Raw genomic sequence first — 12788 nt, 5'->3', positions numbered from 1 at the left:
AAAGGCGTGCTTGGGGGGTGGCCCAACTTGGATTCAAACTCAGGAGCCTTCACTCCGAAGTCTGGCGCTGATGCCACTGCGCCATCAGCCGGTCAGGTTGAGGCAGGTACAATAGATAATTTAAGCACATGGATGGATACATAGGTCATCAGTTCAGTATCAGCAAACAAGAAAATCCATCTGAAATAGGAAAATTTCAAAACCCACACAGCCCTGGGTATTGTTCTGGCAAAGTCTTTCAATATCCAAACTATATTCAGACAACATGGAGTTTAGAAAAACAGAGGGCTATGGGTAAGCCTAGATAGTTCTAAGGACAGGACATGTTCAGCACAGCTTTGTGGGTCGAGGGGCCTTTATTGTGCTGTAGGTTTTCTGTTTCTACAACATATCAGAATACTAAATCAAAAATTGTAACTCCTGTAAATTTGACCAAATCTGCATGAACTAATTATAAAAGTAACTCCTAACAATTCAATTGGTTCAAAATACAGGTCAACAGATGAGATATGTAAGAAAATTTCATTTGAAAGCAGAGAAACAGTTCCAATCAGTTGTAGTGAGCCACTGGGAAGCATATACAGATCCGATCTTCTTTACAGTTTTGTGTTGCAGTGAAAGCTCAACAGGTTAAATCTGGTGGTTTGTCCTTTTGAGGGAATAGAGCTGTCCTTAACTTTAGAATAAGTGATTTTATTGAAACATGCAAAGTGCTTAACGTACTTGAGGAAAGGAGTTACTATCTCCCAATGCCAGTCTGGAAACACTGAAACCATCCAGGACAGGAATAAAAATTCTAAATGAGCACACCTTTAAGAATTATGATTAGTAATTATTAACCTGTACTGACAGAACATGCCAGCATAACATGCACTATTCAGCAGTCTACCAGAAACTCAAAAGCAAACAAATTAAATTTGAAAATGTTACCATTCCAGCTACTATTTACATTCATTAGGCCACTACATAACAAACCAAATCAAAATGTCACCTGACTTCGCCCATTTTCCTGCCCCGTCAACTTATTAATCATTTTCTCTACATTACAGGATATGACCAACAAAAAGGGTTCAACTTTAAGCACTTGTCCCAATTAACCCCAAAAACACATTTTCATCAAATTCTTTATGATGTGTTTAATATGGCTGTGTTTAGATATTGCAATGGAATCAACTTCATTCAGGTCAAAAAGACAATTCCACAGGCCAAACTGCATGTATTGAAAAGGGATAGTTTATGAACTGGTTACTACAATGCATTATCATGTTTAGTAAATCCCCATGGCCAACAGTAAACAAGAATGCTAAAATAAATAATCAGAACACACTAGTCAGTGTTAGAAACTCTACACTCACTTCACATTAACAAATTACATGTCAGAATACATAGCTGGTTTATTGTTAATTGCCTTATACAACATACATGGTTTTAATACAACAAAAACTCAATCAGGAAAGTTTAAGTAGAACAATTAGCACTAAACATTTCCATTGGAAATGTGCTAAATATACACGTCTGGCATTTTAGTTACCATCTTATAGTGGTTTTCTTATGAGTTACCAGCCTAAATAGCATACTTTCTCTGTCATCATGCATATCAGAGTTAAATTCTGAAGTTCCAATCACATGGGAAGTCCACTTACTGCAGTAATTCATTTCTGCATAGTATACGTACATGTGTGTGTGCATCTATATATAGTTAGCTAACAAATATAAAGAGAACCAGCCATACAAGAAACCTCAGCTGATAAACACATCCTTTAGAAGCCGTGGACTTTCAACTGCTCCTCCTTCACAATGCCAACCTGTAGGCAAAATACGAAAGAAACCCATTAGAATGCTGGGGCGATGTAATATAGCCACACAGCTCTAACAGCGCTATTTTCTAATATACAGAATGCCTTCCTTGCTCACTGGGCATGAAGCAATTTCAGCAATCTTGCCAGTAAATAAAGGAAAAGACTATGGAGGACAATCTAGACAATGGGTCTAATTATTTCTTCCTACGTGCCATAAAAATATGCAGTTTCAATTTGTTTTAAATCAATGATGCACACTTAAAATCATGGGCTCAGTCATTACAAGAAATATAGATCCACTGCATACAAACTACAATGGAACCAATGGCCATTGAAAACAAAAACTGCGGAGCTTTAGAACGGATTTGCTGATTTCAGTTGTTGAAACACGTGAACACCACATACCTGGACATTTCAAGCAACATCCACACCCTATGCTTTCACAATTAACTATAACAAGATGTACTAGAAGCAAACTGAAGCTGATGAAATGCCAAACCTAACTTCAGACATTTCTTTTACAGTACAGTTTCTCACCTCCAGTAGAAATTGGCAGATATTCTTCCGCTGATCACCCTGAAGCTGGATTACCTCACCGTATTCAGGGTGCTCTATCACAGTACCATTGCAAGCAAATTTCTGCAAAGAAAAAAGTTGGATCATTAATTCCTGCAAATACTTCGAGACTATTCAAATACATGTAGTTTCTGAAATAAAACCACGATATTTTCTCCTCCACTGACAAGAACAGCAATAATTATGCATTAAATGATCACTTTAAAATATTCTTCGTACTAAAACTAGGTGCTCCCAGTTAAGTTTCCAAGAGATAACTAACACAAAATGCCTAATTTAGCTTGAATACTTTGATAAGAAACTCAACAGTACCACATTAAAATACTCCAAGTTTCCTGGCATTGGAACACATTCAAGTCACCTAGCAGATTTCATTTGGAAAGGCAAATGTCACAGAAATTCACACCTAAACTACACACACAAGAATACAAGATGAACTTGAACCATAATCACAAATATACCTATCTTGCTACCACAATCGTAGCCCTAAAATGCTCCACTCAGTACAGAAGCCATCAATATAGTGCAGCCACCACTCAACTGTACCGACCTTAATTTATCTCCACATTGACGTCAACTCCTCACCCCCCAGATTCCACAACTCACCTACACTTGAGAGAAAATATACAGCATCAATCAAGCTGCCAACCCACAAGGCTTTGGGACACAAAAAGAAACTAGAGTCACGCAGAATATGCAAACTCTAAAAACTAGAATTGAACCTATTTGCTGGAGCTGAGACAGGAGCTCTACTAGCTAGCCAAGGTGTGTATATCTCACAATTATTTCCAATTTCTGTTGAAGCTGCACCCTCTCTAACATGCAAGTGGAGAGTTTTATTTGGGCTTTTAGCACTGGAAATAGTTACATTCGGACATGTCTCATTAGTGGGGCAGCAGTATGGTCGCACTGTTTATTCCAGGGACCAGCTGATTGTGCTTATGCCGGCCGGTTTAGTGAACAGAGCAGCAGACACCCCGGCTGAAATCTGGAGGGAAACACACAGAGGATGCAGAGGGGGATCACAAAGGCGAGGAAAGAGGACTGGGTTGAGACAACAGAGACTTATGGAGAATTGGAGTTCAGTGGATAATAAAATGGACGAGTTGACAGTGCTAGCCAGGAGTCAGAGAACATTTCAGGAGTGCAGTGTTATGTGTTTTACTGAAATGGGGCTGCACGAGGACATACCCGACCAAAGCTTTTCCATGGTGGGCTTCCAGACAGTTCGGGCTGACCGGAAGTGCACTGAGAGCGGTAAGCACAAAGGAGTTGGGGGCTTGCTGTTCTGGTTAACAGCAGATGGTGCAATCCTGGTCATATTACGATCGAGGAACGTGTTTGTAGACCGGATATTGAACTTTTTGCTGTTGGACTCCGGCCATATTCCACCGAGATACAACACCGCGTATCATGGGAGGTTGTTCCTGCCTGTGGCCATCGAACTTTGCAGCTCCTCCAATGGAGGGTCAGACACCAATAGGCTAGGCCAAGACTTATTTCCATCTGGCATAGTTTGCATATTGTTGTTTGGTTGTCTGTGGTTTTAGTATTGCTATATTTATGGTCTATTCTTGGTTGGTGCAGCTGTAACGAAACCCAATTTCCCTCAGGATCAATAAAGTATATCTATCACAAGACATTCAGAAAGTCCACATTTATCAAAATTACGAAAAATCCTCACTTGCCAGCTCCATATCCAATCTAACATCCCCCAGAGTTTGAAATTTTTCTTCAAAAAGAAGCAAAGCCACTTTCTACAATAAAGCAAACCAATCCTTGCAGAAAGACTTGTGGATCAGTTTACATCAAACCAACGCCAAGATAATTAGAATGAAACAAATAGACTTCTAAATTAATAATTTGCAGAATCTGAATTTGAGTGTGGGTGCCATAAAAATCATCATAAATTACTGGAGATGGTTTTGAACTGGCATAATACTCCACAGCATTCCTTCTAAAAAAATTCCCAAAAGTTGGTTAAGAATCAAGGATCCTGAACTACCATTTTATCAAGTTCATTATGGTGAAGACCTGCAGTCTTGCTGCCCTTGTCCATTTCTTAAAATAAAGCCAACAATTATAATATTTCAAGTATAACTGCAACAATGTAGAAATGATACCTTTTTAAAGGCTTTCACAAGCTTCTTCTTGTCATAATCATCAGCAATGCCTTGGACTGTGGTCAGTGTTTTCCTGCCGTTACGTTGCTGAATTCTTATATGGATGTATTCTTCAGTCCCTGCCGGGAGGCGGTCGTCACCCTTAGTTGCATCAGCAAAGGGGTCTGCAACATGGTAAGGGCCACAAAAGAAAACCACATGTCACAGGGCACAAGACAGGAAATAAAGTTCAAAATAGTAAAACTACTGCAAATTACAAGCAAATAACTATTTTATCAGGCAACAAGTTTCAAGAATCATGAACTTCCAAACTGGGGAACGAACACTAACGTTTCCAGTATTTTTGAACATGAGGACAAACACTCCTCAGCCACGCACCCGCCCCGTCCGCCAACTGCCTAGTCAAGCTATGCTACCCGCATTCCTCTTCCTCCTACCCCAAGGCCCAACCCCACCCAGCACACTAAAGTCTCCCAACTAACCACCCCTGCTTTCCCACCCCAAATATACCCCCCCAACCCCAACTGTGCCCGGGCGCGCTCACGCCGCTTCCCTACCCTCCCCCACCCGCCCCGTCGTCGGCCAGGCGCGCTCACGCTGCTTCCCCCCCTCCCCCACCCGCCCCGTCGTCGGCCCAGGCGCGCTCACGCCGCCTCCCTACCCTCACCCCCAACCCCGTCGGCCAGGAGCGCTCACGCCGCCTCCCCACCCCCCCACCCCCGATCGTCGGCCCAGGCGCGCTCACGCCGCCTCCCTACCCTCCCCCCCCAACGCCGTCGGCCAGGAGCGCTCACGCCGCCTCCCCACCCCCCCACCCCCGATCGTCGGCCCAGGCGCGCTAACGCCACTTTCTTTTCCCCCCACCCCGATTCGCTTTCTTCCATCCACCCCCCCCCCGTCTTACTATGGCTCGGGTGCACTCTCCACCCTCCAACCCGGCTCCTTCTCCGGTCGCCCGATCCGTTCCCCACCCTTCCCTCCAATCTCGCCCCTGTAGCGCGGACGCGCTCGTCCACCCCGTCCAGACGCCGCCATTTTACGCAGCTCTGTGAACAAAGGCCGGATCGGGCCGGCGCCGCTCTCCTGTCGCCCTGTCCCCGGGCGAGACTACCGATCCCTCCCCCGCAGCCCTCAGTCAGTTAACCAGCCACCCGCCACCCGCCGGCGCGCAGGAAAGCGAACCGAGCGAACGGTCAACTCACCAAAAGATTGGAGGTTCTGAATAGTGGACATGCGATATTAGTAGAAAGACGTTTGGGGAACGAAAAGCTGTTGGCGCTGCCGCTGCTAACCGATGAACAGTATGTCCGGGAGCGGGAGGGAGATTGAGAGCGACCGAACACGGAGCGACCGCGCAATACCACAAAATGGCCGCTGCCCGCCTGCCCCTCCCTGTGCAATGTAAGCCGGGACCTTTAGGCCGTTTTATGGGAAATGTAGTTCATTTAGACGCATGGTACCGATGAATCATGGGAAGTATACTGACCCGAATTGCAGTTGTGCAGCGTGTGTAGGGATCCGCAGTGCAGAGTCATAGCGCAAAGAAAGTTCTCTCACCCCTATTTCTTCAAGTGCTCCTGCAGATACTTTCTAAACATTGTCATCGTTTCTGTCTCCACCACTTTCTCATTTTGCAGCATTCAAATTCAAAATCACTCTACGGGTGAAAATAAATTCTTCCTTTTACAGCGTCCCAACTCTCCCGGAAGTTCTGGGAATCTCCCCGCATATTGATAGTGGCTCTCTGACGCCCGCAAATTTTATACATATATATATATATATATATATATATATATATATATATATATATATATATATATATATATATATATATATATATTCACACACACACACACACACACACACACATATATATATATATATATGTGTGTGTGTGTGAGTGAGAGAGAGAGAATGAATATGAATGAATGAGAATGAATGAATGAATCCTGATAGGTCTCTTTGTGCTAAGTAGACCTATTAGTTTTCTCTGTGGGTGGGCTTTACAGTCGACCTCTCTCTTTCATTGTACATCAGTTAGTTCAGTTTAGTGTCCTGCAGCGCCATGGCAGAGTATTCAAAAAAAAAGAAAGAAAATATAAAACGTACGTCACCCCAGACTAAAGTGTACCCCTGCCTCATAGGGGTCAAAAATATCGACAGAGTTGCTCGCTGCATTGTTTGCAACAGTGACTTTTCTATTGCCCATGGTGGGTTAAATGACTGTAAAAGACATGTTGAGGTGAGTTTAACAGGTGTCATTCATTCATTAGCATAGCTAACTTTATTTAAACTATTTGGCTAGCTGTGAAGGAGCTACTCTATTGATCTCTTATGTGATGAGGCCAAACTCCCTGTTGTAATAGAATAAAGAAACGACTCCATGATAACATAATTTAATATAATTATGATTCTTGTAAATCTGATGTCTTGCAAAATTAGCAAATTCATTGACACAGACTGCTATGAGGTTGAGACTTCCGGCAAAATGCTGAAATCTGCCAAGCAAGTCACATAACAGTACAAGGAGAGTTTGCAAAAGGAATAGAAAAGCTATTTGCATTAGCATTTAGCTATTAACATTGAGACTGCCAACAAAATAATCATAAAATACATATATATATGTATGTATACATGTAAATACAGTGGCATGCAAAAGTTTGGGCACCCTTGGTCAAGATTTCTGTTACCGTGAATAGCTAAGCAAGTAAAAGATGAACTGATTTCCAACTGGCATAAAGTTAAATATGACACATTTCTTTAATATTTTAAGCAAGAAAACTTTAGTATTTCCATCTTTTATAGTTTTGAAATAACAAAAAAGGAAAAGGGCCTGAAGCAAAAGTTTGGGCACCCAACATGGCAGTACTTAGTAACACCCCCTTTGGCAAGTATCACAGCTTGTAAATGCTTTTTGTAGCCAGCTAAGAGTCTTTCAATTCTTGTTTGGGGGTATTTTCACCCATTCTTCCTTGCAAAAGGCTTCTAGTTCTGTGAGATTCTTGGACCATCTTGCATGCACTGCTCTTTTGAGGTCTATCCACAGATTTTCAATGATATTTAGCTCAGGGGACTGTGAGGGCCATGGCAAAACCTTCAGCTTGTGCCTCTTGAGGTAGTCCATTGTGGATTTTGAGGTGTGTTTAGGTTCATTATCCTGTTGTAGAAGCCATCCTCTTTTCATCTTCGGCTTTTTTTTTTAACAGACGATGTGATGTTTGCTTCCAGAATTTGCTGGTATTTAATTGAATTCATTCTTCCCTCTAATTCATTCTTCCCCGTGCCACTGGCTGCAACACAAGCCCAAAGCATGATCGGTCCAACCTCATGCTTAACAGTTGGAGATGGGTTCTTTTCACGAAATTCTGCGCCCTTTTTTCATCAAACATATTGCGGCCAAAAAGTTCTATTTTAACTTCATCCGTCCACAGGACTTGTTTCCAAAATGCATCAGGTTTGTTTAGATGTTCCTTTGAAACTTTTGAACCTTTTTAATGAAGTTACCAGAAAATGGATGAAGGCAAGACAATGAATGTTGTCTAGTAAGGCATTTGACAAGGTCCCACATGGAAGATTGGTCAAGAAGCTTCAGTTGCTCAGAATTAGATTATGAAGACATACAGTCCTCTTTTATTGTCATTTAGTAATGCATGAATTAAGAAATGATACAATATTTCCTCTGGTGTTATATCACAAAACACAGGACAGACCAACACTGAAAAAACTGACAAAACCACATAATTATAACATATAGTTACAAACAGTCCATGAGCACAGTAAAAGTTCAAAGTCTCTCAAATGTCCCACATCTCACGCAGACGGGAGAAGGAAGAAAAACTCTCCCTGCCATACCTGACCATGGTCCGACTCTGAGTCATCCGAAAACTTCGAGCTCTGATCAGCTCTCCGACACTGAGTACTGAGCGCCATCTCTATCCGAATGGTTCAACCTCCTTCTTGGTGGCCAACAGCAAGCAAAGCCGGGGATTTTGAGGCCTTCCCTGCAAAAGATTCCCAACCGCGCAGTAATGACAGCAGCGAATGAGTGTTTCAGAAATTTCTCCAGATGTTCCTCTGTGCTTTCACGGCCATTCTCCATCAAATCAGAATTGTCCACAGCCCCTATTTAACAGGTACAATATCATTTTTCACAGGAGGGCCGCACCAGTGCAGGTGCGCTGCTCTCTCTCCTCCTGCCTTTTCTACCTTATTCGGGATAAGGTAGAAAACTGGATTAGACATTGGCTTAGTGGGAAAAGTCAAAGAGTGGTAGTAAAGGGTTGCCTCTCACTGGATGTCTGTGACTTGTAGTGTGCTGCAGGGATCAGTGCTGGGTCCTCTGTTGTTTATCATTAACATCAGTTATATGGATAACAATGTGATTAATGGGATGAACAAATTTGTAGATGGCACCAAGATCTGGGGTGAAGTGGACAGTGAGGAAGGCTACCATGGCCTGCAAAGGGATCTGCACCAGCTGGACAAATGGGCTGAAAATAGCAGATGGAATTTAATGCAGACAGGAGGGGGGGTTTTCGCTTCAGTAGGACAAACCAGAGTCGGGCTTACATAGTGAATGGTAGCGCACTGAGGAGTGTGGTAGGATAAAAGGATCTGGGAATACAGGTCCATAATTAAAGTGGCATTACAGGTAGGTAGGGTTGTAAACAAAGCAGTTGGCACATTGGCCTTCAGAAATCAAGTGTGGAACACTGGAAATGAGATGTCATGCTGAATTTGCATAAGACATTGGTGAGGCCTGATATGCAGAATTATGTGCAAATTTGGACACCGGCTTACAGGAACAATGCGGACAAGGTTGAAAGAGTACAGAGAAAATTTACAAGGATGCTGTCGGATCTGAGTTATAAGAAGAGATTGAACAGGTTATGACTGTATTCTTTAGAATGTAGGATACGGAGAGGAGGTTTCACAGAGGTTTACAACATTATGAGGGGTATAGATAGGGTAAGTGCAAGCAGGCATTCTCTACTGAGGTTGGGTGGGACTATAACCAGAATTCATGGGTTAAGGGTAAAAGTTGAGAAAATTAAGCGGAACATAAGGATTATCATCTTCACTCAGCTGCTTGTGAGAGGGTGGAATCAGCTGCCAGCACAAGTGGTGTATATACGAGCTCAATTTCAAAGTTTACAGAAGTTTGGATAGATAAATCAATGACAGATCTAAGGAGGGATGTGGACCCAGTGCATGGAGAAGGCAGTTTAAAAGCCTATGGTATAGACTAGATGAAACAAAGGGCCTATTTCTGTTCTCTACATCTTGGTTACTCTAAAACAACCCAGACCTGATTGCTTCCAGTGCTATGATCTTCAAGGCTGTTCGAAGACAGGATTTGAATGTATTCTTCGGTCCACTACCACAAAGAGCTGCCATATCGGAGCTCCTTTGGTAGTGCATCATCATAAAATATTCAAACATGCAATACCAGCATCTTTCCATCTGTCCTACAAACCACGGGCATCGAAAACAGTTCAGTGACGTCTGTCAACATTCCTCATAATGTTCATTAAATCGAACAGGAATTCACTCGGTACCTTTTGCTCGAGGAATATCAGTAGGCTCGTACAATCAGGTTAAATTCGGATACAAGACAAAACAGACATCATGGGCCAGTTCTATGTTCCCGTGAGGTACTGATCAATCCTCAATGTTCCCGTGCTGTACTGATCAGTGTTCCGTGTTCCCCTGCTGTACTGATCAGTGTTCCACGTTCCCGTGTTGTACTGATCACTGTTCCGTGTTCCCATGCTGTACTGATCAGTGTTCTGTGTTCCCGTGCTGTACTCATCAGTGTTCACTGTTCCCGTGCTGTAATGATCAGTGTTCCGTGTTCCCGTGCTGTATTGATCAGTGCTCCGTGTTCCCCTGCTGTACTCAGCAGTGTTCCGTGATCCCGGGCTGTACTGATCAGTGTTTCCTGTTCCCGTGCTGTACAGATCAGTCGTCAGTGTTCCCCTGCTGTATTGATAAGTGTTCCATGTCCCCGTGCTGTAATGTTCCGTGGTCCGTGTTCCCGTGCTATATTGATCAGCGTTCCGTGTTTCCCTGCTGTACTGATCAGTGTCGGGTGTTCCTGTGTTGTACTGATCAGTGTTCCGTGTTCCCGTTCTGTACTGATCAGTGTTCCGTGTCCCCGTGCTGTAATGATCAGTGTTCCATGTTCCCGTGCTGTGCTGATCAGTGTTCCGTGCTCTGGGGCTGTACTGATCAGTGTTCCATGTTCCCATTCAGTGCTGATCAGTGTCCTATTTTGCCGTGCTGTACTGATCAGTTTTTCCTGTTCCCGTGCTGTACTGATCAGTGTTACGTGTTCCCGTGCTGTACTGATCAGTGTTCCCTGTTCCCGTGCAGTACTGATCAGTGTTCTGTGTTCCTGTGCTGACCTGATTTGTGTTCCGAGGTCCCGTGCTGTACTGATCAGTGTTCCATGTTCCTGTTCTGTACTGATCAATGTTCCCTGTTCCCGTGCGGTACAGATCAGTGTTACGTGTTTCCGCGCTGTACGGATCAGCGTTCCGTGTTCCCGTGCTGTACTGATCAGTATTTCATGTACCCATGATGTACTAATCAGTGTTCCGTGTTCACGTGCTGTAATGATCAATGTTCCCTGTTCCCGTGCTGTACAGATCAGTGTTCCGTGTTTCCGCACTGTACGGATCAGCGTTCCGTGTTCCCGTGCTGTACTGATCAGTATTTCATGTACCCGTGATGTACCGATTAGTGTTCCGTGTTCACGAGCTGTAATGATCAGTGTTCCGAGTTCTGAGGCTGTACTGATCAGAGTTCTGTGTTTCCATGCATTAATGTTCAGTGTTCTATGTTCAGGTGCTGTACAGATCAGTGGTCCGTGTTCCGGTGCTGCATTGATCAGTATTCGGTGTTCCTGTGCTGTACTTAACAGTGCTCCGTGTTCCCGTACTGTACTGATCAGTGTCTCGTGTTCCCGTGCTGTACAGATCAGCGTTCTGTGCTCCCGTGCTGTACTGATCAGAGTTTCATATTCCGCGGCTGTACTGAAAAGTGCTCCGTGTTCCCATGCTGTACTAATAGGTGTTCTGTGTTCCCGTGCTGTACTAATCAGTGTTCCGTGTTAGCGTGCTTTACTGATCACTGTTCTGTGTTCCCGTGCTGTACAGATCAGTTTTTCCTGCTCCCGTTCTGTACTGATCAGTGTTACGTGTTCCCGTGCTGTACTGATCAGTGTTCCCTGTTCCCGTGCAGTACTGATCAGTGTTCCGTGTTCCCGTGCTGACCTGATTTGTGTTTTGTTTTGCTGTGCTGTACTGATCAGTGTTCCGTGTTCCCGTTCTTTACTGATCAGTGTTCCATGTTCCTGTGCTGGACTGATCAGTATTCCGAGTTCCGCTGCTGTATTAATCAGTGTTCCGTGTTCCCATTCTGTACTGATCAGTGTTCCGTGTTCCCGTGCTGTACTGATCAGTGTTACATGTTCGCATGCTGTACCAATCAGTGTTCCGTGTTCCCAAGCTGTACTGATCAATGTTCCCTGTTCCCGTGCTGTACAGATCAGTGTTCTGTGTTTCCGCGCTGTACGGATCAGTGTTCCGTGTTCCCATGCTGTACTGATCAGTGTTCCATGTTCCCGTGCTGTGCTGATCAGTGTTCCGTGCTCTGGGGCTGTACTGATCAGTGTTCCGTGTTCCCATTCAGTACTGATCAGTGTTCCATTTTGCCGTGCTGTACTGATCAGTGTTCCGTGTTCCCGTGCTTTACTGATGAGTGTTCTGTGTTCCCGAGCTGTACTGATCAGTTTATCCTGTTCCCATGCTGTACTGATCAGTGTTACGTGTTCCCGTGCTGTACTGATCAGTGTTCCCTGTTCCCGTGCAGTACTGATCAGTGTTCCGTGTTCCCATGCTGACCTGATTTGTGTTCCGAGTTCCCGTGCTGTACTGATCAGTGTTCCGTGTTCCCGTTCTGTACTGATCAGTGTTCCATGTTCCGCTGCTGTACTAATCAGTGTTACGTGTTAGCATGCTGTACTGATCAGTGTCCCGTGTTCCCGTGCTGTACTGATCAGTGTTCCCTGTTCCCGTGCAGTACTGATCAGTGTTCCGTGTTCCCGTGCTGACCTGATTTGTGTTTTGTTTTGCTGTGCTGTACTGATCAGTGTTCCGTGTTCCCGTTCTTTACTGATCAGTGTTCCATGTTCCTGTGCTGGACTGATCAGTATTCCGAGTTCCGCTGCTGTACTAATCAGTGTTCCGTGTTCCCATTCTGTACTGATCAGTGTTCCGTGTTCCCG

At 44.1% G+C, this 12788-nt stretch overlaps 1 protein-coding gene across 1 annotated transcript; it reads right to left on the bottom strand.

The window, feature by feature from the left end:
* Positions 1-1376: 1376 nt before the first annotated feature.
* Positions 1377-5885, bottom strand: LOC140212668 (eukaryotic translation initiation factor 1b). Its single transcript, XM_072283778.1, has 4 exons — positions 5701-5885; positions 4499-4662; positions 2337-2438; positions 1377-1805 (listed from the first exon to the last, which is right to left on the bottom strand). The coding sequence occupies exons 1-4, from the start codon at positions 5729-5731 to the stop codon at positions 1761-1763; spliced, it is 342 nt and encodes a 113-aa protein (XP_072139879.1). The 5' UTR covers positions 5732-5885; the 3' UTR covers positions 1377-1760.
* Between the last annotated feature and the right edge of the window lie 6903 nt (positions 5886-12788).

The sequence above is a fragment of the Mobula birostris genome, chromosome 19 (genome assembly GCF_030028105.1).
Source record: "Mobula birostris isolate sMobBir1 chromosome 19, sMobBir1.hap1, whole genome shotgun sequence".
NCBI classification, from domain to species: domain Eukaryota; kingdom Metazoa; phylum Chordata; class Chondrichthyes; order Myliobatiformes; family Myliobatidae; genus Mobula; species Mobula birostris.
Note: the sequence above shows the minus strand (reverse complement) of the source record. Positions and strands in the feature narration are given on the sequence as shown.